A 26,286-nucleotide genomic window follows, 5' to 3' on the forward strand; every position below is an offset into this window, starting at 1 on the left:
CGAAGGCCTCTTTTCTGGGAGGCCATCTTCCATTTGGAATGTCTAGGTTTAACAATTTAATTGGAGAATCTTCGGTATAAAATACATCCTGCATCAGGTATATGAAAGAGAGTACATTTGATGTACTACTCGGCAGTGCGATGGACACACGTCCCCGCTATCCAGGTGGACAGCACCTGCAGGCGATCGTCCAGGAGGATGAAGTCCGCATCCGAGCCAAAGTCCAGGGTGCCCTTCTGCTGCTCGATCTTCAGGCACTGAGCGGGATGCAAGGTGGCCGCCTCAATGGCGTAGACAACAGAGCAGCCTGCAAGATGGAGGAAGATTCAGTAGGGAATGCTGGCCAGGATCAGCTGCATTGGTATCACCTGTGGCCTTGTGGAAGATGCGCACGCACTCGTCCATGGGCGCAATGCTGCCGCACAGGGTTTCCGTGCCGGCGATAAACGCCTTGCCCTGTTTCACCTGCAGCGGCAGCTGTCCGATGTGGTGGACGCCCTCCTCCAGGCCCAGCGCCGAGATGGCATCCGTGACCAGGATCAGGCCCTGCGGATGCGTTCGGTACGCGATCCTCAGAGCCGCCGGATGCGTGTGCACTCCGTCCGAAATGATGCCAAAGTAAACGGTGCGTCCGTGAGGCACTGCATCGGAGGCGAGCAGGCCAACCAGGCCGGGATCGCGGTGATGGAAGGGCAGCATGGCGTTGAACAGATGCGTGATCAGCGAGGCTCCCTGCTGCACGGCGCGCTCGCCGTCGTTTAGGGAGGCCATCGAGTGGCCCAGGGCCACGGTGATGCCTCGCTCAGCCAGCTGGCCAATGACCTCCGGGTCCGAGACCTTCTCCGGCGCCAGGGTGAGGATCTTGATGCGCTCCAGGGAGCCGTAGGTGGTCTCCAGAGTGCTTAGGCCCTTTAAGGAGGATAATCGGAAACAGATTACAAAGCGGATTCAAATGATGATGCAGAACCCACCTTGTCCAAGGTTTGAATGCAGTTCTCCGGATGCGCCCCCTTCTTCTGCGGATTGATGAACGGGCCCTCGGCATGGATGCCCAGGATTCCGGCGCCCTTGGGAACTTCTGTGGGAATGCGCGGCAGTATTGTGTGGTAGCTGTCGTTGGGCGAGGTCACCAGCGTGGGACAGAAGGAGGTGACCCCGCTCTTGACCAGGCCAAGGGCCACCGTGGCCACGCCCTCCTCGATGGTATCCGTGTCGTAGGAGAAGTCCACGCCATAGCCACCTTTATCGAAGAAATCATAGATTAAAATCAATTCTTAAAATGATACGGTACCAAATTTAATTCTAATATGATAACCAAAAGGGGAATCTTTATATATATCTTATAAAGGTTTAAAATCCATGCTCAAAATGATACCCAAAACCTGAGCTCTTGCTAGGAGAGCAGTTTCTTAATATGAAATGTTGCCTATAGATTATTTTTATCCCAAGATTTCTGGGAAATAAAGAACCAGATATTATGTTATATTTCTATATTATATAATAAAAGTTGAATTATAATATGATACCAGAAACAAGAATTTTTGATAGATCATTTTGTTAAAGGAAACAATCTATTTGATATCTATCCTATGTTCCAATATATCTATATTTCAAGATCCCCCTTTGAACCTGGAAAACAAAATGTTATGATACCAAATTTATTTCTAAAATGACACCCAAAACAGCAATCTTTATAACTATCCAATAAGAACGAGATTGTCGATCCTTAAGTTATAAAATCAAAGTATAATTTATTTAGAAACTTATATGGTACCCGAAACAAGAATTTATCTATAAAGAGCAGTTTCTAAATATGTATTTTATATCTATTCTAAGTTGTTAATAAATTATCTTTATTGGTAGATGCCCCATTGTCTCTGGAAGACAAAGAACCAGATTAGCACTACTTGGGATAGTAAAATAATTTCTAATATAATACCCAAAACAGGAATCTTTATAAGAATCTAATGAGAACGAGATTGTCTTTACTTTAATTCTTATGTCGGACCCGAAACAAGAATTTATCTTTAAAGATCAGTTTCTAAGTTTTGGATAGATCATTTGCTAAATACATAGATTATTCTATAAAAGATTATCTTTATCCCAAGATCCCCCATTGAACCAGATTGTTGCTATATTATATTATATTACTCTATTATATATGAACTATATGATATAGTATCAATTTTAAATATAATATGATACCGGAAACAAGATAGATATTTTCGAAATACAACTATCTATTTCATATCTATTCTAAGTTTATCGCCAGATCCCCATTGTCTCTATAAGATAAAGAGCCAGATTATTACTATATTATATTATATTTCACTATTATATGATATAGAATCAAGTTTAATTATAATACGATGCCAGAAACATCGCTAAATAGATTATCTATTATAGATTATCTTTTTTTATGGCAAGATCCCCCATTGTCTCTGGCAGACAAAGAACCAGCTTATCGCTGCTCAAGTCTGACCACAGTGGGCCCTCGCTGCAAGTGCCCACTGTGCGCCACTTGTGGTTGAGCTGCTGCTTGGGGCCTCTGAAGCCACGATAAGATTAACTCGCTCCGATTACGGGTGCTCCATATTGCGGCCCCTCAACGGGTAAACAGAAACGCTGACCTTGGCGGATAATTGAACCGCGGCGAAAGTGCCAATTACTGGCGGAATAACAGCTCAATATTAGGCATCATATCATTTTAATGGGTTATAATTTTAAAAAATATATAAACATATATAAGGGGCTTTAAGTATAAAAGGTCCGAGTTCAAATACCAATTTTTTTTTATTTCTATAATGAATAATATTTTTCTTTTGCCCTCAAATGGGAGCCTATTAATGGTATTTAGTGATGACATCACTTTAGGATGAAAATGTATTTATCTTGGAATTCTTAAAAAGGAAAAAAGAAAAAAAGTCTTAAAAAAGAATGATGATCTTTTTTTTATTTTATCTATATGATATTGCAACCATTAAGGCGCCTAGTTATAATTAGGCAAACATATAGCGTACAAAAATCATATGATATGCTAATATTTAGTTGACCTTTCAGCTTGAAGTCTACTACATATGTGTATAATTTTTTTAACTGAGTAGAAATGTTTTATATTATAAACAAAGACCTTCAAGTAAGGTGGTCTCTATAGCTCTATAAAAAAAAACGCCACTGTTAGCTTAAAGGTTTAACTATATATAGAAATTATTTACTTTAATTTTAACTATAATGGATTACAGATTTTTTTCCGGTGTAGGGATAGTAGGGTCAGGGCGGACTCACCATTGATCTGGATGTCGATGTAGCCGGGGGCGATGATGGCGCCTCCGCAGTCGATGCGGCGGTGGGACTTCACCTGCTCGTCGAAGAAGACGGGCTCCGGATTCACGATGCGTCCGTCGCGCACCCACAGGTCGTCCTGGACGATGCGGTGGCCCCGCACCAGGCGGCAGTTGGTGAACTGCAGCAGGCGGTGGCTTCTCGCGGCGATCTCCGCGTCCGCCGCCCTCTCCTCGCGGCTGCAGTTCGTCCGGACGTCCATGGGCGGCTCTGGGCAGGGGGCGGGGCTGGCGATGCGGGCGGTTTGAGCGATGGCTCGCAAATAAACAACAGAAAAGAAAAGTAAACTAAACGAAAACGAAAAAAACGGAGAACTTATCAATCAGCTGTTTGGTGGCTTAATGGCTATTTAATAGCCAGCAAAAGTAGCTATTGTTTTAAACAAGTTTTAAAACTTGCTGTTTTAATTGCTTTTAGAAAAAATTTAAAAGGAAAAAATTAATAAAACTCTAAAATTAATTTTTATATTTAATTGGCAAGCCAAGTCCTCTAGAAAATGGACTTATTTGTTGGTAGCTACTTTTGATTTGGCTACTTCTAGCTACATCACAGTGGAGGTGCCTTAGCTGTCACCTTTTTGGCTTGTGCACTCGATTGCCATTAATCGTTATCGATTAGATTCAAATTTAAATTCGGCGAATTAACTACATATTTTGGGGAGGGAAAACAACATTTTGTTTAAGCATTTGTCGCGGCCTTGCGCCCCCCGTCCCCGTCCAATTTGCTTTTATAGCCATAGTGTCGGCTCCTTCGATGGCATCTCGTGGACGCTGCATAAAATGGCAATATTTACCCAACCAGCCGACAGTGAGCAGGCCGAAAATGCAAATGCAAATGATAATGACGACACGGCACCCAAACAGCAACAACAACGAGCTTCAGGTGACTATGTGCACTGAGAGAAATATATTTGGGGGTTTTACTAGTGATTAAATAACTGACAAGCAACAGGGTATGTGCTAAAGTAATAGTTTGTCTTTGTTGAACTTTGAGCTTTTTCAAAACTAGAATCTTACACAATAAAATATGATTAAGAATATGTTTAATATTCATGTATTTTATATACAAAGGTAATAATAATAGGTAGTCTTTAAATTAGAGATTATTTCAAATATACTAAAAATATTTATAATACTAATAATACGGAATAATATGGAAGTAAACATATTTATTTATTAATTTTATTCATTTAAAATTCAATTGAAATTACAAAAATAATTTTCTCTTTTTTTATAATATATATTATTTTATATTAATTTTACGTTAAAAATGTCTACAGGCAGCTTATACAGAGTAGTTTGCATTCAAATCTTTTGGAAAATTGTAAAAAAGTTAGTGGCTTAAAAGTTTCTTGAATATATTTTTCCTGGACCATAATCAATATATTTGTTTTTCGAGTGCCCTGTTTTTGACGTGCTTCTGGGCTCCTCTGTCTCAGCTAATCCACAATGGCCAACATTTTAAATACAAATTGCAGCGCTGTTGCTGTTGTGCCCATCCAGCCCATCCACATAGCCCATTCAGTCCACTGCCACTGCCACGTCCTCCTCCAAATGAGTTGCAATTTTTGCACACTCCCAAACACACATTGTACACCCGGACACCAGGACACCCGTGCACCCGGCTCCTGGAACATGAACTGCACTCGAGGTGGCATAGGTTCGTTCTTTTTTGTCTATTGGCAACTGATTAGCATTTAAATTAAAATGTCGCAAAGTGGCCTTACCAAAATGTTCCACACTTTGTGTGCCCGCTCCATGTTTCCCCTTTATGGCCGCAGAAGCCTCTAGTGATTTCAAATCACTTGAAAATGTGTGCGAAAGAATGCTTTAAACAATGTACTTCGGCTTTCACGAGTTAAACATGCGTACTTGGGATTTTCCAAATAAACTCAAAAACTACCCAATATAATTGGGGATTTATAAATATTATTTTTAGAATTCTGGTTACAAAATTGATGGTACATTAAACTTAAAATAACATGCTCCAAATGTTATATTTTAATCAATTGATATTTTAAATGTAATCAATGCCATTTTATCTTGGATGATAACGAAAAGCTTTGTTCACTATTATAAAAACTAAAATATAAACAGATGTTTTTTAAATAAATTAAAGTATTTTACCATGTTTCTTTTTTTAATTAAAAAACAAAATATTTTGTTTTTTCTTATCGTTTTTAAACTTAAATAATTATTTATAATAAAAATATTGAATATATAACTTATAACTGATCTGTGGATTTTTCCTTTTTTGAACTAAAATAATTATTAATAATATAAATATGTAATATATATCCCTCATATTTGATCTTGGGATTAAAATTAACAAAGGGTTTTGAGTTTCTGATTAATCCTAGCAAGGCATCCCAGAGGGGAACCCCTGAAAAAGATAAATGCATCCAAGTTGGACCTTATTCTTTGCATTTTCAATAATAATAAACAATTATTGCAGTGTTTAGCCAATTAATTTTTAATTTTGATTGTTTCCCTATTTCAATCGATTATTTAGCTTAAGTTATTTTTATTCTGACGCTCAATATAAAAAGCGTTGAATTACTATACGTTTTTCTAGGAATATCTATCTTCTACCACACTAATTAGTGCTTTCTGACCCACAATTCGGCGTGCAAAATTGATTTGTCTCCTTGACATTGATCGAGTCCCATTACCAATCGATGTCTCGACTCCTGTCCATTTTTCATGGTCAGTTATTGTCCCTTTTTGGGGGGCGGGGAGGCCCTCCGCCCCGAGTCCCCGGCCGGTGTCCTCGGGCCCCCAGTGGGCCGCACTCCCAAAAAGGACCATATGCATATAGAATGTGAGCGCTACTTATGTGTGCGGGATTGTGTGTCATCTATGCTCACGTATCAATAAGTGCTCGAGACGTGGACTGAATTTTTTATTGGAGTTTGTGTATGCACAATAGTGAGTGTCCCCGGCCCAGGAGCCAGAGGACCAGTGCCAGGACCAGGACCAGGACGAAGACGAACACGAAGACGTTCCTCGTGGGCGTGTGTGGGGCTGCGAAATTGCCTGTGAAATATTTTTTATATACACACATATCGGGGCAATAGCGGCAGCTACAATTGAGGTCATTGCATTAGGATCAGGGGTCATTTAAATAAAAAAAAAACTATGTTGCTCACCATAATTCTTGATTCAAAAAACCCTCCTGTGCTTAATTTTAAATGGAGTTTCTAAAAAAGAAAAGACAATCATCACAAAATTAGCAAAAATCAACTTATGAATTTAAATTGCTCATTAAACATTTTTTTGACGCAACATCTTTATTTCGTTTTTTTAGTCAGTGGCATTAGATAAACTAAAAAAAAGGTTCAAAATTTTCCTACATTAAAAAATAAAAAAATTTTATATCTAGTATTTTTTTTATTTCTTTTATTTTTTAAATACAACTTAATGTTGTTATTTAATTTAATTTATTTAATTTGTAAGTAGTTTTTTTAGTTTGTGGTCTTGCGTGCTTTGACAAAAACTCGTTTAAAATTGTTTTACAATTTTAAAACAAATTTCTTATGTTTATTGACATTACTAAAATTAATTTTTTTACCATTTTAAATTTAATGTGCTTTCAATACTCTGAGTTTGTAGTCTTTTGCACTCTGAGGAAAATTCTTTGGAAATTATGATACATTTATAAACTCTTTTTTTTTAGTAAATTTAATAAAAAAAATTCCTACCATTTCTAGAAATAATTTTTAAGCCTACAAAAAATCCCATTAACTACAAATAAATGTTGAAATTATAAAATGTTGTTTTTAGGTGTGCAAGAGTATGGTAAACTGATAGCTAATTACCTGCAGTGCTAGTTTTCTGCCCCCGTCTGTGCCGATAAGTCCCTTTTGCAGTCTACAGAGGGCCGAAGGAGGGTTTTTAAGTCTTTCTCTTTGTTATGGAGCGCTTAGCTGTAGGCGTGGCAGCACACCCGGCCAGGAAATCGGCCGAGATGAAATCAAATCAGTTGCAAACCCAACCAGCCGTGGCCCAGGCTGGGCATATGCGACCCCCGGACGGGGGCCAGGGGGTCTAATGCCCCCCAATGATGGCAATTCCGGACTAATACTAAGCCTGGGATAAGGGATTTGCAGTGCTGCGGCCATTGTGTGATCCCATCTCCGGTTTTTTGGCAGCAACACAAAGTTCTCGAGACACTCGGTAGCCGAAATCGCTTTCAGGTAATTTGTCTTTATTAATTACGGTCAGCATTTTACGGGGGGGTGGCGGCGGCCTTTCCCCCCCGGGGCTGCAATTGATTTATAAATCAATGAAACGATGTGCATAAATATTTGCCAAGACATACTAAATAAATTACAGTGCACAGGGCAGTGCAGTGGCCAGGCCCACCGAAAAATCTCATGCAAAATGCAGGCGAGATAGAGACAAAGCCGGATAAATGCCAGGGCTTACTTATTAACTGGCCTTAGGGCTCCATTCTTGGCCATTGTGTCCGTGTGTCCATGTGTCCAGCTGTCCAGCTGTCTGTCTGTCAGATTTACTTTACTTTGGGCCATAATTTGATGTATTGTGCAATATGGAACGCAATTTAAATATGTGCGCAATTACGTAAAATGTTTGCCAGCCGCTCCTCGTCCTCGTCCTCGTCCGTCCTCTGAATTTGTGTGGGCGGGCACATGCTCATCCCAAGCCCTGCCCTCCCATCTCATCCAGATTTCGGTATTACCAGCAGCCTCTGTGTAGCACCAAGAGGCCCAAAACCCACATCCTACATCCGTTGCTGTGTGCTCGGTTGACCAAAACGATTCCGACCATTTCGGACGTTGCAGATGATTGAGGCAGGTGCCAACTAATCAAAAATGCTAGCAATTATAATTGATTAAAACGGTACGGATGATGACCACGACGAGACTGGGCGTGGGCCTGCATGGGGATGGGATGCGGCTGTGCATGTGCATGTGGATGTTGTCCAGGGAATCCGATGATGGCGCTGAAGGCTCCTGAACGGCGAAAAGGCCTCGGGAGTGGGGCTGCGGAAAATGCAATTGCATCAGCACTGTTTACGGCTGTTGCTGGTCGAGCGTTTAGCCACCGCACACTGGCCTTGCAACTAGAAATTTGAAAAAAAAATTATTTTGGAAAAATTATGAAATTAAATAGGGTTCACCCTAAAATAATCACCGAGCTAATTCGTGATAATTTAAAAAAAGGCACTTTAGGTGTTTAAAAGTATGCAACAATATATTTTTAATCGAAAAGCCAACTATCTATTTTCACTGCATACTTTTAGGCACCTAAAAATAACACTTAAAGGAGACTTAAAAACATGTCCTAGTTTTTAAATTACGGTTGTCACACACATATATAAAAAATAAATAATAATAAATAATGGTTTAAATCATTAATTAAATTATTATAAAAATGAATGAAATAAACCAAGGGACTTTATACCATTTTGAAACTTTATAACTTTTTTTTAAGGTTTTTAATTTTCTGTGATTTCTATAACTTTTATTTTATTATTTTTTGTAGGTATGTTCCACTTTTCCTATTTATTATTATACTTTGATGAGTTTTAAATCTTTAAAAATTGTATTTCTAATTTTTTAAGGTTTATAAAAATGTATAGACGAAAAATACAACTTATACAATTATTATTTACCCGTTCGGTGTTAATTAACTAATTTCTCTAATTTTTAGTCCCATTAAAAACGACAAAATATATGCAATTTTGTAACAAAAAACCAATACTCTAGCCACTGTGCAGTGGACGAAGCAATCCCATCGCATTTCGAGCTTTGGACGCGCTATTTCATGCGGTCCGGTGGTTTGCAATATTTATGCCTTTATATCCAAGCAAAAAGTGTTTAAGTCAACATGCCCGGTTTTAAATTGTTATTAAAGATTAACGGCCGGGCGCAGCTGCGGAATTAAATTACTGTCAGTGCCCAAACCGCATGTGCACATCTAATTTTGTGGGGGGGGGATTCCAAAATTCCAAATTAATTGGCTTACAAAAATAATGAAAATCAAAATAGGCCCTGCCAGAATATATCACACAGAGCCAGAAAAAAGCGAGATGCAAGTGAACCATATGAATATTTGATTTATTATTTATCACAGCCTTTTTACCCCGCATATTTTAGAGCTCACCTTCGCTTCCTGCTGTTCAGGTGATCAATGGTCATTCGAAATGCTTTGCATTCGCATCCGCAAAAATGGCGTGGAATCAATTTTGCAGCAAATTTTGCGATATGCAACAATGGAGGGGCGTGTATGCAGCGCACTAAGCACTTGTCCTTCTGTCCCGGTGGTGGCTACCTGCTCCTCCTGCTCCTGCTCCTGCTGCTGCTCCTCCTCCTCCTCCTCCTCGACCATACACCATACACCTGGCGTGTGGTCATGGTCGCTTTTTAAAGGACCAAAAACCCCGGACCGCACACGAAAACCCGAAAATGTAATTGAAAAATGATTTTGTTGCACATGTCCCACATATGTAGGCCAGGATCCGGATGCGGACGCGGACATGGAGATGGACCCGGCGCAGGAAGCCCAAAAACCAGGTCGGGGGCACTCGAATTTGGGATTGCATTTTCTGCGCCAGGCTTTTGTCCTGTGGCGGCCGTGTTTTTTGCAAATTTTGCGGCAAGGCGAAAAAGTTTAATTAATTCGTCCAGCGGCCGGCAGGAAGGCCTTATCCTGGCTGAATAGATGGACGGATAGATGGACCTCCTTGAGCCGCCCTAATTAGCATATAAATGACATTGTCGCCTTCGCCGCTTTTTGCCAGATCCTTTCAAATATGTTGTGTTTGCTTATTGATTTAGCATTAATTGTTAATTGTTAATAGCCGGCGGCGACCGCATCGCGAACCGCACAGTTTAACGCACCTGACAAACCGCAGAGCTTTCGACACCATCGACAAGGACACCGGCCGGGGGCTGAAGGGGACCTGCAGGTAGGCAGAGGTGGCTAGGTTATTCAGGATACAAGATACAGCTCCAGAACATGAATTAATAAAGTCATTCAATCTACTATCTGATGGATAGTATCTACACGTCGAAAACAATCCTTTGAGCTTATCCAAAAGGCTTAAGATCATAGGATGTATGATAAAGTATTCTAAATGCATTATATATAATTATAAAATTATATATCAACTACTTATAAAGTGAAAATCACTCCCTAAATAATGTGTAAAATGTATGCATTTTAAAAAAATATTAAATAATATATCATGATATATTATAAGTTCCATTAACTACTTATAAATTGTAAATCTATCCCTGATCAATATGTAAAATGTCTGCAAATGTCTATCATGATATATAAAACTATACATTTTCAAAAATATTATAAAATAATATAATAGAAGTTATATTAACTACTTATCAAGTGTAAACCATGTCATAAATGATATATGCATTATAAAAAGTGTTATAAAATAATATAAAAGAACATCCATCAACTACTTTTCAAGTGTAAAACACCCCCTAAATAATATATTAAGTGAATTCCTCATAAAAGAAAAATATATTGATATAATGATATATGATATATATTAGTATCATTAACTACTTATAAAGTGTTAATAACTCCCTGAAAAATGAATACATCATAACAAAATTTATAAAACGATATGTTATAAGTTTAACTTAATACTTGCCAAGTGTTCATTAATCCTTAAACGGTTTACCATCCTTAATTTAGTTAAGTTAATTATAAGTGATAAGAACCACTGGGGCATCCTCAATATATCATAGGAAATCTATAAATAGTTCGCAAAATAAAAATACAATTACAAGTTAGTAAGTATCAATTAAGTACTTGGTTTCAGTGAACAGCTTACACTTACCTTACTTATAAAGAAGATAATGCCAAATTGGCCTCCAAATGATATGTGACATATGTTTTACTGAGGATTAAAAAATATCCAAGAGTTAGGCATGCCTAAAATTATAAATAAAAAAATTCAATTGACATTTTTTAAGTCACTTTAAAAAATAATTTAAGCATGTTTTAAATCTTCAGATATTAAATGATCTTTTATAGTCATACATTTCTCGACCTTTTTTAAAAACTATAAAGAATATCTTAAGCTGTTATTTAAATTTTAAAAGGACTTACTGTATCTATTATTCTGTTAAATTTAAATGCCTTAAGATAAACACGAACCTTTTGCTGGCAGTGTGAATACTATATTTTGACCGCAATTGCGGGGGCGTCGGTATCACCTGGCGACTCCCCCCGATTATTGGCCATAAGGTGGCTTGGCTCTGGGGTCTCGGCTTTCGGGCCCCGCTGCTTGGGATCGCTTTCCCTCGCTGCCTAAACACGAAACTCAATTAACTTGTTAATTTATTTGAAATTTTCTTTGTTCGTCCTTCGCCATCGAGAACCACTCCGCCGGGGTAACCAAGGTGATGGTTCATCTGGGAGGCGCTGGCATGGAGCTTCCCCGGCGAGGGGTTACGGCTGCTCAGTCCCTGTTAATTTGGCAATCTAATTCGCCAAAAGGCAGGCAGTATATCAAATTGTAGTGATGAATTGGGGATGCAATCAATTTCAAGTCTGCTAATAATTGTTGAGTGGCCTGAGAAGATTTTGAAAAGAGTTAGAATTGGTGGCAACTTGGGATTAAAAGTTTAATAATTTAATTAATTTTACCAAATATAACCAACCATATGGTATTAAAAAATATATATTGCATTATGATCTAATATATATTTGTTTATAATATGATTATGAGCCAATATACATTATTTATAATATACTATATGGTCCATTATTATGATTATCATGTAAGATTATAATGTACTAGTAAAAGAAAAAAATGTTTTTCAAATTAAAAATTAAATAATAATATTAAAAAAAATAAAATAATACATCAAAAAAATATAAATTCAATGATCTGGGGTTTTTAAGATAACTTTCCTATTTTCCATGGCACTTCTGATCCTTGGCATCCTCTAAAACAATGTTTTATAAATGAAAAACTGAAAAATAAAAAAACTAAAGTAATAATTTTATAAATGTTATGATCTGGAGTTTACAAGATAACTTCCTTATTTTCAATGGCAATTATTTTCCACAGTTTTGGAACCTTTTTAAAATATTATCATATATAATAAATAACATTTTATATTACCAAATATAACAACTTAACTAAAGAAAGGTCATGAAAAAATGTTTTCTTAATGGAAATTTAAATGGATTTTTTTTTTAAATAACAGTCTTATAAATATGTTTTGAGATAATTTCCTAATTTTCCTAGGCACTTTTGGCAGCTCAATCGCAGTTTCATTAGCTACTTCTTCAGAATCTATTCGAGGAGTTTCCTTTGAAAGGCGAACGGAGCTGGTGGCTGAGTAATTTCCATGTGGATTGGGGATTGTGGTTAGCTAAAAATCGTTTACCGTTGCTCACTTCAAACTTTGATGCCGGCGGGTGGCGCAGGGGGTGGTGGATGCTTCGTGGGAAAATGGGAAAGTGGCCAAGTGGGTGGTGGCAAAGTGTAGGCAAAGTGCGGGCAAAGTTTTTGCTTGGTATAATTAAAACTAGGCAAGAACAGCGTTGAAGACAAACGGAATTGTTTACATGTGTCTTTGTTACAGTTACAGTTATCCATTGGCGGCTGTGGATTGGGTGGGTGGCTGGCTTTGGGGGTGGCAGGAGGAATATGTTATGGTTCAGCCTACATTTCAGCTGCTCCTTTTTAGCTGGAGGCATGTTTTCTCTGTCAGTCTATCCTTCCCCGTCTGAGCTGTCATTTTGGACATTTTTTGAAAAGAGTTTTAATTTTTGACAGGAAAAAACATATGCGTTGAAGTCAAAATGCATTTTTTAAATCTCTTTCAAACTTATAAATTATTAAAAAGCATTATAAATCTGCTTTCAAAAAATGTAAGGCCCAAAAAAGTAGGCTTTAAAAATGCATGATCTCAACAATTACGTATACGCATTATCACGTATATGCCTATAAATAAATTATAAAACTTATTTAGTTCTTTAAAGCAAACTCACTTAATTTCTTCTTAATTTATTTAGTTTTTGGCTGTGCTGGCAGCACTGATCACTTTAAATCTATAAAATTAATGTTTAGAGAAAAAGGTATTTCATAACCTAAAAATATGCATTAAACATTTACTACAACAATTGTAATTCTTAAAGTGGCTTAAAAATTGAGAAACTAAATCTAAATCTAAGTAAATAACTTGTCTGAATGAAAAAAATGTGGGGCCCGAAAAAGTAGGCTATGCTATATAATATTACGTATACGAATATATAAAAATTATAAAACTTAATTTAGTTTTATGACTCGTACTCACCTTATTTGTTTTAGCTTTTTTCGGGGCTGCCGGCAGCACTGATCACTCTTTTCTCCTACTTCCCTCTCTTTATCGCAGCTGCATATGCAAGTCTTCCTGCCCACTCCTCGGCGTCATCGTCATCGTTATCGTCATCGGCTTCGCTGAGCCACTTCGTGCACGCCCATTTTATTTAGCATTTTGTTGTTTTTTCGGTTTCCTGCGGTTTTTAATTAAAATTAACTTTGTTTATTTTGCGCTTTTACCCGCGCCACCTTGCTCCCTCGCACGCGCTCTCTCGCTTTTCGGCCGCCTCAGCTCAGACAAAGTGATGTTGACTTTGCCCGCGTCTTTCTTTTGCGCTCTGTCTCCGTCGGTAGCTCTCGCGCGCGCTCTCTCTCCCTTTCTCTCTCCCCGTCGTTGCTGTTGTTGTGTTATTGTTGATGCTGTAGCTGCATGTAATTGCCGCCATTTGCGTTGTCGTCGCCTCTTCTCCAACTTCCTCTCCCAGTCCCCTCCTTCTGCTATGGCTAGTGGGGTTATTTTAGCTATTTTATAGCCGGATATGGCTTATAAAGGGGTAAGTGCTTTAGCCAATAAATATAATAAATAATGAATATAATATAAACATATAATCATTCCACAAAAACATGTTTTAAAATTTTGCAAATATTTGTTGTTCTTTGAAGCTAAGAAAAAACTCAAGTTTTAACTAAAAAGTAAATATATTTTTTTCTTTTTTTGCTTTTAACTCCCGCCTTTTTTAGCATTTTACCTTAACTTCGGAAGCTATGGCTGGCAGCACTGACTCCTGCTCGCTCCCCTCTCCCGACTTGTTGTTGTTAGTTTTACCTGTTGGCAGACAGACAAAAGCTTAACCAGCGGAAGAGAAGAGTTTTGCAATCATCGTCATCATCTCTCAGCGCGAGCGAACACCCCGGCCCCCGTTCCGCCGAGCTCGGCTTGTTTAACTTTTGTAAGTTTGTTAAAGTTTTTGTTATGCCTGCCGGTATTTGGTATTTACCCCGCCGGCCACCCCGCTGTCATTTTGATTAGTGCATTTTATTTGCATTCCGATGCAATTCACTTATTTGCCAAACTGATAAAGCAGGGTCGAAGTGAAGGGGAACGCAAGAGAAATGATACGGGCGCGATTTTGCATGCATAAACAGGTGTAATGTGTGAAGAAAGTGCATATGTATGTGGGTATGTATTTTGGATAAAAACAGCAAGCAGAACAGTTCGTTTATAACAGAGTAGTTAACATGCCTAATGGTTTCATGTTGATGATCTTGATCACACATAAACAGGTGTAATGTGTGAAGAAAGTGCATATGTATGTGGGTATGTATTTTGAATAAAAACAGCAAGCAGAACAGTTAGTTTATAACAGAGTAGTTAACATGCTGTTAAGATGCTCAATGGTTTCATGTTAATGATCTTGCCGTTATATTTTACAGAAGAAAAAGTGCACTTGATATTAAAAGGTATGTTACACTTATCATTTTCACCATTAAATATTGGAAATTGTAATCTTATATTTTCTTACTCCCCTTTATTGCAGTTCCGTTCAGTTAATCCGCTAAAAATTCCTAGAAAAGCTACTTAACATTGGAGAAGGTCCACCGCCTAGGCATGACTCTCGTGGTAGAAGCGATCCATGCTGATGATCTCGTCGTTGGGCGCCATCAAATTGAGGGTCGGCGCCGTGGGCCTGGAGGGCACCTCCTGCCGATGGCTGCTCATGGTTGTAGTGGACTGACGATGGGTCACCGCATCAATTCCAATGCTGCAATGGTGACTGTTACTCCTGTCGAGCTTGGTCTGCGAGGGATGCGCCAGTGGCTGGACAGGATGGCCAAACTCCGCCGACTGGGACACGGACACTGTTTCCATGTCCAAGGGGCGAGCCTGCCTCTGCTTGGCATACAGCTGCTCGATAAGCTCGCGGAAGAGCGAGGTGTTCACGTTGATGCTCACGCACATGAGCACGAACCAGTCGCCATACCCGGCCGTGGAGAGCACCTGGCGCACATGCGCCTTGGGCATTCCGCGCAGGTGGGTGCGCAGCAGCTGGAGCCGCAACTCGGTGCAGAAGAAGAGGAGCAGCCGGTACAGGATATTGATCGCCGCCAGCATTGCGATGAACAGGAACCACACGTACAGCACAGCGAAGATCTTCTCGTTCAGGATGTTCAGCGGCAGGACGCACAGGATGTCCAGGATATTCGGAGTGCCACTGGGTCCGTAGACGAACATCTCGCACTTGGCCACCTTGGGAAAGACCCGCGACGTCATCAGGTTCCACAAGTTCCAGTCGTACACGGGTATGGCGGCCAGGGCATGGATATACTTGTGCCAGAACCCATTGAACACCACGTCCATCAGCCAGAAGTTCAGGAGCTGCGAAGGTAAGTGCACTACTTTATGATATGTACCTTAGGGTGGGCCTTATTTATATGAAAATTTAAAAATCCCTATGTCATTTGAATTTTGAAAAAACCAAATTGAAATTATTTCTTAGGTATATTACTTTATGATATGTACATTAGGGTGGTCCTTCTTTTAGGCATTTGAGTTTTCCAAATTTGAAGTTCTTTTTTTATTTAATTTTGTATATTCAATTTATTGATTTAGAATGTGTTGTTAAGTAGATTGGATTTAAATTCATGACTTATGACTTGATCAATTTTATTTTTGTTAGGAGAATTTTTCGTTATACCTGTCGTATGAGTAATATTTTACGACCAATATCTGGTTTTTAAGTACATTTAAGGCACACAAAATCTAAAATATTTAATGATGATTTGGTCCACCTTGTACTTTGCACATAAGGGTGGACCAAAATATAGTTTTTTTGGGTTACAAAAAAAAAGATTAGTATACTTACGCTGATGACCAGATTGAGTAGCTCGCAAAAGGCGTACTTGAGCGCGTAGCAGCAGTGGATGGGGGAGAACTGGGCGCGGAAGTACTTGGTCAGCATCTGGAGCCGGGTGCGGTAGGTGGACTCCAGGATGAGGGCGTCGCCCACCTCGCTGCAGAGCTGCTCCATGCGCTGCCCCTCCCACACCTTCCACAGGAACGAGGGGAAGTAGAAGAGCAGCGACTGGAAGAGCAGGATCATGAAGACCCACTGGTAGTAGCGCAGATATAGTCTCTTGGTAACGCCCCTCGTTTCGGGGCCCACTCCCTCGGCGATGGAGATGACCCGGGCGTACTGCTCATTCTGGGCCACCAGGGCGCGCAGGCTGCTCAGATTGAAGGCCTCGGCGGTGGCCGAGGAGTAGAAGCCAAAGTCCCAGCTGCTGGAGCTCTCCCGGTCGCCCTCGGCGGGCAGGATGTAGGTGCCCATGGTCCAGCAGTAGGACTGCACGTACTCCGTGTGCTTCTCGGAGCTGATGCACAGGATGGGCTCGCCGAAGTACTGCTTGGCCGACAGCAGGAAGGTGCACGTCAGCAGGATCACGATGGTGCACTTGGAGTGCAGCGTGAAGATGGGATCGTATATGCGCACCGTCTTTAGGCGCAGGTACTTGGAGAGGGGCTTCACGGCGGCATACATGGCTTTCCTCTGGGAAATTCTGTTCTATTCGCTTCCCTAAAGTTCTTACCTACTTTGGCTGGACTTTTTATTTTTAGTTGTCCAAAATGATGTGTGACAGTATTAACCTACTGTCATAATTCGTTAGGATTCAGGGTTGCCACATATTCGATTTACTAGACTGTACTTGGGGTAGGGTTGTCCTCTTCAATTTTTTTACAGTTATATCAAGGATTGCCAGGAACTTAAGTGGAAAATAAATGTTTCTTTCCAAAATTGGATATATTTTTCATAAACATTTTATCGTCTGACCTTACACTAATTTAATGAATATTACAGTAGCTTTTTTATTTTTTAAATATTTTATTTAAGGAGTATTGTACATAAAAGTACGTAGCTTTCAGTTTTTATTATGGTTCTGACTATAATTAGTATTTACATAGTTGGAGATATATATTGTCCTTCTATATGTGGTTAGTGAACAAATAATAACTTTCTTTCTAATGATTAATGTTCAAAACTTTAATTTTTCTATTTTTATGCACAAATAAAGTATTATTCCATCCTAAATTTCATAAGAAAATAAAGCAGTTCAGTGATAGGGATACTCGTTAGCCAGTTTTGGCCATCGTTTTCGAGCGAATTCAATAAACATCCCATCAGTTGAGCGCAATTTCCCTGATTATGTACGATTATGAACAGCGTTTTCGATTCCATCAGTCCCGGGACTGTCCACGACTTTTCAAAACTCGTATGTATGAGGATCACGAGCTATGGGAACGCCAGCGAATGGCAATAATAATAAAATGATTAATCGATGCTACATGACTGCATATACAAATAATTCCCAGCGGTGTGTCGTCATCAGCGTCATTACCCACATCGTCGTCATCATCATCGGCATCATCATCGGCATCATCATCATAATCAGCAGTTGGGGTGGAAAATGTTTTGGGCTGGGGGTGTGGGCACCGCGAAAGCCAGCAAATACATCGTCATCAACATAATCATCATCATCATCCGCTCGTTGGCTGCCGGTGGAAATGTTTATTGTGGGAATTCGTTGTCTGCGACGTGTCGAGTGGCGACTCCAGCATCGGCTGCTCCTCCTGTCCAAGTCCCCTTGCCATTCCCAGCTCCAAACCCCCATCGATCCATCCATGCCGCCATCCCATTAACCCACCATCCTATTCCGCGCCACAACTCTGGCGCAAAAATTAAATTTATGAATTGTTTCGTTAGTGCGTGACCAGAGATTTACAATAATCAGAAATCGGGACTCAGGGAACTCGCTCAGGAGACTAATTAGTCCTGGTCGTAACGGGTATACGTATACGTATGCGGTGCCCAATTGTAATTATAATTTCTCGTGTCTGCCGATTGCCGGCAGTGCCAGTCCCTGGGATCTCGCCTCATTGATTGCTTGGCCATAAAACGAGAATGACAATGAAATATGATTCGTAGTTCCAGCCAGTGGAAGCGGTTGGAAATCAAAAAAAAAAGTCATTGGATTGGCCAGACTCAGCGGGTCTAATTAATAACAAGGCATTTTTGCTGGCCTCTAAGAAATGGTATTTTATTCGTTAAAGATGGGAGTGATTATGGCAAAACTGCAATAGGGCTTTGCAAGGAAGATATGATACATTTTAAGGGATTTACAAAATTGGTCTATTATTTTTTGGTATTTATAATACTAATACAAATTTGCTAGTACTTATAATTCATTTTGGGAGGGACTCGTAAAAATATTACTTTATTTATTGAAGTTGAGAGTAATTTTTGGATAACTACAACTAATATGAAAGTTATGATGCTTTTAAAGGAAGTTTAGTATTTTTGGTATTTACTTGGTTATATTAAAAAATAATAGTTTGCTAATAAAATACATTTTTAGCAGGAATCGATGAGTTTGTCAAAAATACGACTAATCTGGGGGTTATATTGCTGTTAAATGAAGATATATATATTATATTTTGAATATATCATATAAAAAAATTGTTTAGTATTTTTTTTTAATACTATTAGGTATATAATGTTGAAAAATAAGTATTTATTGGTTACATTAATGTTTTATTTCTAACATTTTCATACCATATGAAGATATTATATTATATATTATCAGATATATTATAAAATGATGTTAGTTCGATTAGTTAGGTCTTCATTTTATCATTAATAAGTAGGCTTCATATATTCCCTTAAAAATGTAAATTTTACTCTATAATAGCTATATATATAAATACTATATTCTGTTTTTGGTTCAGTCACGTGTTACATTTCATTAAGAGTTACATGGGAACAGATTAATGCAGTCATTTCCCCAACTTTGCCAAGAGTCTTGGCATTTATTAACATATATTTAAATATTAAAAACAATTATTCACAATATTCGAATGGAAAATATTCCTTTGATTGCCAGTAGGTCACTCCCACGTTTCAAGTGAGATTCTTTTAAATACATATATGTATCTATGGATTCAGCTTAGGTACGACAAGTTCTCTAAACGCGTGGTCATATTTCAATATTTATATGGACTTCCAAAACGATTAGGAATTCAGATTTTTCTTTCGATTGGCAGTAGGTCATGGCTGCACGGCCGCTTGGCCGAGAACAATGGGGCGTTAACCGACACCAATCAATGGCTGCCCGATACAGTCACCCTATGCGGCTCAAACAACTCCATCCGGGCGCCCATTCGGAGCCCATAAAAGTTCGCTGACAGCTTTTTAAATATTTATTTAAATAAAATGCATTATTTAAAGCGATTTTTCATTGACCACCAAAACCGAAAAGCGTTTGCTGTACTGCCCGAGAGCTATTGCAATAGCGGGGGGCGGGAGGTTTTTCGATGGCCAGACGGATGGCAGGATGAATGGATGGCCAGAAAGGATGGATGGCCAGGAAGGATGGATGTGGAAATACCTCCTCGTCCCCAGCGCCTCCCCACCAATTTGCCCAGCGTTTTTCTGTGTGCGAACATTGCGTTGGGCCATGGCTACGCATTTCGTGCTTAAATAAATAAATTTAACAATTATGCGTGGTTGCGGTTGTTTTGGCTTTGATGGAGCCCGGGCATAATCCTATTACCGGGCCATTCCATCTCTGCCATCTCTGCCATACGCCATGGACCCGCCGACGACTACCGATGCCGATGCCATTTCCATTCCCATTCCCATTCCCAATTCCATTTCCCATTCGAGTTGTAACTCCCGAATGCGGTGACTGCTATATGGTCAACGGTCGATGGCCCGATGGTTCGATGGTTCGATGGTGGTCTACTTTTCTGCATAAATATGGCAAAGCCAAAGCAGCTGGCCGGGGCCTAAACGCTGGCTCCTCCGCGATTATTTGATGCCCAATTTGGTTAAACTTTGTTAAAGGTGGCTGCGATTTGGCTAAAATGCACGTGGCCTGTTTTCATTTCCATAATTGTTTGCCTGTGGATGGGCGTGTTTTTTGATTTAGTCGCTGTTGCTGTTGCTGTTGCCGTTGTGCCGGCCATAACATATTTATAAAACATGAAAGCTTTTAATTATCAGCTCGTATTCATTTGATGGGTGTTTATTATCTGTAGCCATTTTCATTAAATGATTTGTTTGATTATATCGCATACCTTTTTATTTACTTCGAGAGTTATGGGCTTCAATTAGGCTTTCAAATCGATATGTCTAATGAAGCAATAACTCCTTTCAATGCTTCTTGCGGCTTTAAAGCTTTCAGTTTAAGGTTTTGTTTTAATGAGAGATGACGGGGATAAATGGTTAATTAAATTAAATTTGTAATGGAAGAAAAATAATAGCAAGTCGAACATTTTAGTCCGAAAGGCAGCATTTTTTTGCACAATGAAAATCATTATTAAATCATTTGGCTGGCTTAGCACGTGTGAGCTTGGGCGGAAAATAAGGTCCCCAGTTTTTGGCCAAAATGCGGTTTTTCCTAATCCTTTTTTGCTGTAACTTGGCCAAAAATGATCCGAAATCCAAAGGACGCTGTTTTGAACAGCTAACAAGATAGGTAATTAATCGCATTTACTTTCTGTTTGATTCTGGAAACTACAAATTTTTTCAAATTTTTAATTTTTTTACAAGGGGTAGCATGGTCTTTTTTTGCGAAAATTTTTCAAAATTAAAATTTTTAAGCTGTGAATGCCTGTTGATTGGAAATTTTGTCACGAGCTCGGCAAGGTATGACATTCGGTATTTGGCCCTCTATTTTTCTTGTTTCGACCAAAATACTGATATTAAAAAGTAAGTCACAGGTTTTGGCAAAAATTCGATTTTTTGCTTAGGCGTTTTTTGCTGTAACTTGATTTTTTAAGAAACGTTGAAAAAATTGAACATTCAGGCATGAATGCCAAAAGATTGAAAATAAAACGACGAGCTCAACGAGGTATGACATCCCACATGCTGAACCTTATTCGCAATAGGTCAAAGACTTTTTGGTAGAAAAATGGTATTCAGATTTTGGTAAAAAACACATTTTCCCATTTTTATACATTTCTTTGATTATTATTACGCGAATTATTTATGATGAATAACATTAACTACTTCAAATGTTAAATATTTTTGTTTGGCCTTGGAAGCCAATGCAATTTCGGGCCCCTGTCTGTTATTACTCAAGTGAGACTCCTCCGCCTACCGGCTCCTCCGAGAGCTGCCATTGCTTAGGGTCGCCAGTGTTCTCCTGGCCAATGGGCCGTGATGGCTGATGAAAGGAGCCGTAAGCAGTGCCAAAGAGATGTGCGGTTGTCGGTCCCGTTCCGTCCGCCTCCGGAGCAGCCGCCGCCAGGGCTCCTTGTCAAATGCACTTGAAATGCGCGACCACTTACCGACCGACGACGTCACTCGGAAAAGGATTTCCCCGGCGCCACGTCCTGCCCCAGCCTGTTTCGGGGCTGCCTGCCACTTGACTCGGAATTTATGCGTTTAATAATGCATTGTACGGTCGGACATTGGTGGCTCCCCGGCTCTATGATGGGTCCCGCGTTGACATTGCTCACCTCAAAGGCCGCACCACCACCATCATCGTCATCATCATCATCGTAATCGTAATCGTCTTGGGGGAGCCTCGGTGTTATTATGTGCCAACATGGTCGTCAATAGGATGTCGTTCGTTGGCCAGGACAAAGACAAAGACGACGGGCCAAGTTAAATTAAAGGCGACGATATCAGCATGTGTTACGAGTATATGCGCGCATACCGTACACACATATGTGGCCTGACATGCTCCTGCCGTGCATTGTTCGATTAATGACTTAACGACGTGAGTTGAATAACTTTGATTTAGTGTCATCTCATTTTGCGTGCCCCCCAGCTTTGTGTGGCTCCGGAGCTCCGGAACTCGGGAGCTCGGGAGCCCTGGAACTCTGGAGATCTTCCCTCCAGACTCCCAGCTAATTATATTTATTTACTGGGCGTGCCCAGAGTCGGATGCGGAGCGTTGGACAGGGGGACTCCTTCGCCGGGCGGCAGTGGGGCCGCCTTGAGCCTTTAATTATTATCAGAATCCCCGTAGCAATCAAACGGTGGCGCATGATGAACATATTTGATACGATATTGCCAGGCAGCATACGCATCCGAATAGGTATACAATATAAGAAAGGGATTAAGAAGGATCTGGAGAGCGGGCTGAGTCCTTTCAAGTGGACAGGGGCTAGCATTTTAATTTAATAAGTATTACAATTTGTACAGACAAGAATCTGGAGATGGGTTTACTTCTTCTCAATTCTTATATTATACTATGAATGTTACTATGCTTCCGTTTCACTGAGAAAATTCCGACGTTCTTATTTGAGTTGAAAATGTTCTTAAAAATAGATCGACATTTTTGAAGTTGAAAATATTATCAATAAGCTTGAATCAAGTTCAATGGGAGCTATTTACATTGCTTATCTCAACAACTTAATTTTAATTTCTCGTTTCCCACCATTTTCTTTAGATATTGAGACCAATGTTCTTAATTCAAGAACATTTTACTTGAATATTTCTCAATGGTTAATAGTTACAATTGTTATCGATAAGAAGCTAAATTTCGATAGACTTACTTTTTTTTTTAGTTACTTTCTAATTTCTTATGGTTTTTCAAGGATTTTTGAAAGTTATTTTTGATTTTATTTAATGAAAACCTCTTTTACCATTTATGAACTTAATATAAATACTGGAAAACACTGTATACTAGTAGAACATGATTTCATCGATAACATTTGAGACCCTGGCAGGTGATTATGTTTGCATCAGTTTAATTTGGCTGCAGCTGGCCATATACGGATATGAATTAGGAGCTAAAGGTCCGGTTCCGGTTCTGATCACGTTTAATTATGCCTAATGAATGGCCAGTTGACAGGGCACGTCTTCCGCTGCCCAAATTTCGCTTTTCGAGGGCAGGCTGGCGGTGGAATTTCCCACACGATTTTCTATTAGTACATAACGCCCAGGCACCCCACCACCCACATTTCTCCCCCCGAAATCTATTCTAGACTAGGGTTTTTGGCTCGTTATTTGTAATTTGCTGTAAGTTTTCGTTTTAGTTTTTATACTTGGTACCTAGGTATAAGAAGTTTCCATGGGTATATTGGTTTTTGTTTACCCAGCTAATTTATTTTTTTATAAATAATAGCATGTGTGTATTATTTTTCTTTTATTTTTTGCTTCGGATTAAGTCATAAAAATATTTGTTAAAAATTTATTTATAATTCATAAATATATTCAACACTAAAAACTAAATTATGGTTTTAATAAGAAATTGGGTAATTCATTTTCTTATACGTATGCTGGGAGAGATCTAAAGATTAGGAGATTGGATACTTTTTCTATTTATAGTTTTTTTTTATAATTTAATGATAATTCATTAAGCTCAATCTAGATTTTCTTGACTTTATTTTTTGGAGAATATATTTTTTTTATTGTGTAGGAATTTAATAAAAAAGTATAATAAGTGTTTTACGAGTAGTTATTAATTATTTAAAATGGGAAACCTGTAGACTTTTATATTAAAACTTTTTAATGTAGCACTTTTCCTTAGAAAAAAATATTTTTTTTTATCAAGCTGTACGGTGAGTGTGGGTATTTCGTAGTCGTGACCCGTGACCTTTGCGTTCTAGCCTGTTATGGTTAATGTTGTAGTGGGCTTCGGTTTTGCCGGTCGCCACACATGCTGTCCACACTCCCTGGCCTTCCTTGAACCTCTGAACCCCACTGTGCCCCCCTGAACCCCCTGAACCCCACTGCCCTCTGCCACCCCGCCTAGAGGACCGTCGTTGTTTTTATCGACATTGAAATGTGGCCCCAAAACAGTTTCAGCTCATAAAAATACAATTTGCTGCTGCTTATTTTTTACGATGCACCAGAGGGCGATGCTTGGTTGCTCCCGGGGTCTTGGCTCTGTCTCATATCCTGTCCGATTAGCTCGGACTCCAGCTCCAGCTCCAGCTCCATCTCCATTTCCAGTTGCTCCTGGCAGCCAGCACCAACGCCTTGCCCAATCGTTGGCCAAAAACTATTTTCGAGCACGAAATGGTGCGGACACATGCTCCAAGTGCGTCCAATGTCCACTTTTTCCTAGACCCATACGCTTCCTGGAGAAGAGGGTCCCTTGCTGGGGCAATCAGCTCGAATTAGGAGGCCAAAGAATCTTTAAAATAAGTTCCTAAGCAATATATGTTCAATAAGAAAAGAAATATAAGCAAAATTCAAATTTAAACATTACATTTATTCACTGCTTAGTCATTATTTTTTCATGATTTACTCTTTGATGGAACTACACTTAAAAAATATATTTTATAAGTTCACCGTCAATATAAACATTTTTGCTTTCATATTAATCCATTTAAAATATAACATTTATTTTATTGATGGGGTTTTTCTTTAGTACAACTACATTAAAAAAACCAACAAGAATATATAAATTTATTGTCAATATAAATATTTTCCCTTTTTTTGTCATCAATTTAAATTATTAAATTAGAAATTTATATTTTAATTTGATTTATAAATTCTGTAAAATAGAGTAAACTTAAAAAATATTTTTTACAGTGCACTAGCTAAAAATATATAACACGTGCATATGTTCATATTTGTATGTTTAATAGAATTTTTGAACTATATAAATGTTATTTAAAATAATAATACTTAATTAAAGGATTTAAAACTTTGATTTTAATCAATTTTTTTTCAATTGGCTTACAAAATGTGCTTAAATAAATTTTGTTAAGTAAGTAATCTAATGTTTTAGTTCAATTATGTTATGCAAAATGTTGAGTTCGATATAAATGAATTTATTTATTTATTTTTTTTATTAAATCGAATTTAAATGGAATATAATGGTTGCCCGAACCCTTGGGTTAGGGTATTATCAGTTCGCCTGACCCTGGCCCAAAGCCCCGATGCCTGTTCCTTTGTTTTGGCCATTTGGTGCCTTTTTTCGGTTCGGATTCGTTTGCGTTGCGTTTGTAGTGGTTCGGAGGGGGCGTGGCCACATGCAGCTGGGCTCCGGCATTTAAAACGTTTAAGGGATTTGTTTATGTGCCGCACCGAGTTGGTCCGAACCGGACTAGTTCAGGTGGCTGGATATATTTCGGTTGCGTTTCTCCATTTGGAATTGGCAAAAGTTTGCCCCAAACATAAAAACAATGAGCGGCCAGGGCGAGAACGGCCTGAATGAATGAGCCTATCTATTCATAATCCTGCTTAATAATCCCATGAACCATTCGGCTCCACCACTGCCCAAACTGCCGCCTGGTCAACTCTTGTTTTGGCATTTCCGGGAGGTCAAGGGATATTAAATAAATTAGCCTCGATTTTGGGAAAAGGAGTGGAGAACGACTGCAAAAGGACTATGCTGAGTGGGTAGAATATGGGGAGTTCTATATTTATGAAACATTTTTTGCTAATTTTCAAACGACACCAAAGAAATCATAATATGGAACCAAGAAAATATAAAAAAAGTTGACATTTATTACATTTTTTTTATACTTAGCAACATTTGTTGGTAATTTTGAGTAAATCTCATATTGATATATCATATGATAATATAAAAAAATCTAGAAAAAATGAAAAGGCTATGAAATTACTGAAAACTATTATTTTTTTATAGATCTTATGTTTTAAAAAAGTATTTTTT

At 38.9% G+C, this 26,286-nt stretch overlaps 2 protein-coding genes and 1 long non-coding RNA gene across 6 annotated transcripts; all 3 read right to left on the reverse strand.

Annotated features, from left to right (window-relative positions):
* Positions 1 to 43: 43 nt before the first annotated feature.
* LOC108025838 (N-acetylglucosamine-6-phosphate deacetylase) lies at positions 44 to 3,663 on the reverse strand. Its single transcript, XM_017096496.3, has 4 exons — positions 3,286 to 3,663; positions 972 to 1,240; positions 369 to 909; positions 44 to 307 (listed from the first exon to the last, which is right to left on the reverse strand). The coding sequence occupies exons 1-4, from the start codon at positions 3,542 to 3,544 to the stop codon at positions 126 to 128; spliced, it is 1,251 nt and encodes a 416-aa protein (XP_016951985.1). The 5' UTR covers positions 3,545 to 3,663; the 3' UTR covers positions 44 to 125.
* Positions 3,664 to 9,692: 6,029 nt separating this feature from the next.
* On the reverse strand, positions 9,693 to 11,935 carry LOC122818642 (uncharacterized). 2 transcript variants are annotated; one of them, XR_006368125.2, is made up of 4 exons: positions 11,493 to 11,935; positions 11,178 to 11,267; positions 10,208 to 10,269; positions 9,693 to 10,110 (listed from the first exon to the last, which is right to left on the reverse strand). It is a non-coding gene; the product is annotated as an uncharacterized LOC122818642 (long non-coding RNA). The 2 variants fall into 2 exon arrangements; XR_006368124.2 differs by having other exon boundaries at positions 9,693 to 10,269.
* Positions 11,936 to 15,055: 3,120 nt separating this feature from the next.
* LOC108025647 (innexin inx6) lies at positions 15,056 to 17,368 on the reverse strand. 3 transcript variants are annotated; one of them, XM_017096185.2, is made up of 3 exons: positions 17,301 to 17,368; positions 16,515 to 17,247; positions 15,056 to 16,027 (listed from the first exon to the last, which is right to left on the reverse strand). In XM_017096185.2, the coding sequence occupies exons 2-3, from the start codon at positions 17,187 to 17,189 to the stop codon at positions 15,254 to 15,256; spliced, it is 1,449 nt and encodes a 482-aa protein (XP_016951674.1). In that variant the 5' UTR covers positions 17,190 to 17,247; positions 17,301 to 17,368; the 3' UTR covers positions 15,056 to 15,253. The 3 variants fall into 3 exon arrangements, with proteins under 3 accessions (XP_016951674.1, XP_050740929.1, XP_050740930.1); XM_050884972.1 differs by lacking the exons at positions 16,515 to 17,247; positions 17,301 to 17,368 and adding an exon at positions 16,172 to 16,297; XM_050884973.1 differs by lacking the exons at positions 16,515 to 17,247; positions 17,301 to 17,368 and adding an exon at positions 16,158 to 16,275.
* Between the last annotated feature and the right edge of the window lie 8,918 nt (positions 17,369 to 26,286).

Source organism: Drosophila biarmipes, chromosome X (genome assembly GCF_025231255.1).
Source record: "Drosophila biarmipes strain raj3 chromosome X, RU_DBia_V1.1, whole genome shotgun sequence".
NCBI classification, from domain to species: Eukaryota; Metazoa; Arthropoda; class Insecta; order Diptera; family Drosophilidae; genus Drosophila; species Drosophila biarmipes.

Bases quoted from the DNA above. Each gene is read 5' to 3' on its own strand.
- LOC108025838 (XM_017096496.3), bottom strand. From the start codon at position 3,544: ATGGACGTCCGGACGAACTGCAGCCGCGAGGAGAGGGCGGCGGACGCG. The intron at 1,241-3,285 runs GTGAGTCCGCCC...TCTTCGATAAAG, and splicing joins CATCGACATCCAGATCAATG to GTGGCTATGGCGTGGACTTC. The intron at 308-368 runs GTGATACCAATG...TCCATCTTGCAG, and splicing joins CATCTTCCACAAGGCCACAG to GCTGCTCTGTTGTCTACGCC.
- LOC108025647 (XM_017096185.2), bottom strand. From the start codon at position 17,189: ATGTATGCCGCCGTGAAGCCCCTCTCCAAGTACCTGCGCCTAAAGACG. The intron at 16,028-16,514 runs GTAAGTATACTA...TTACCTTCGCAG, and splicing joins TACTCAATCTGGTCATCAGC to CTCCTGAACTTCTGGCTGAT.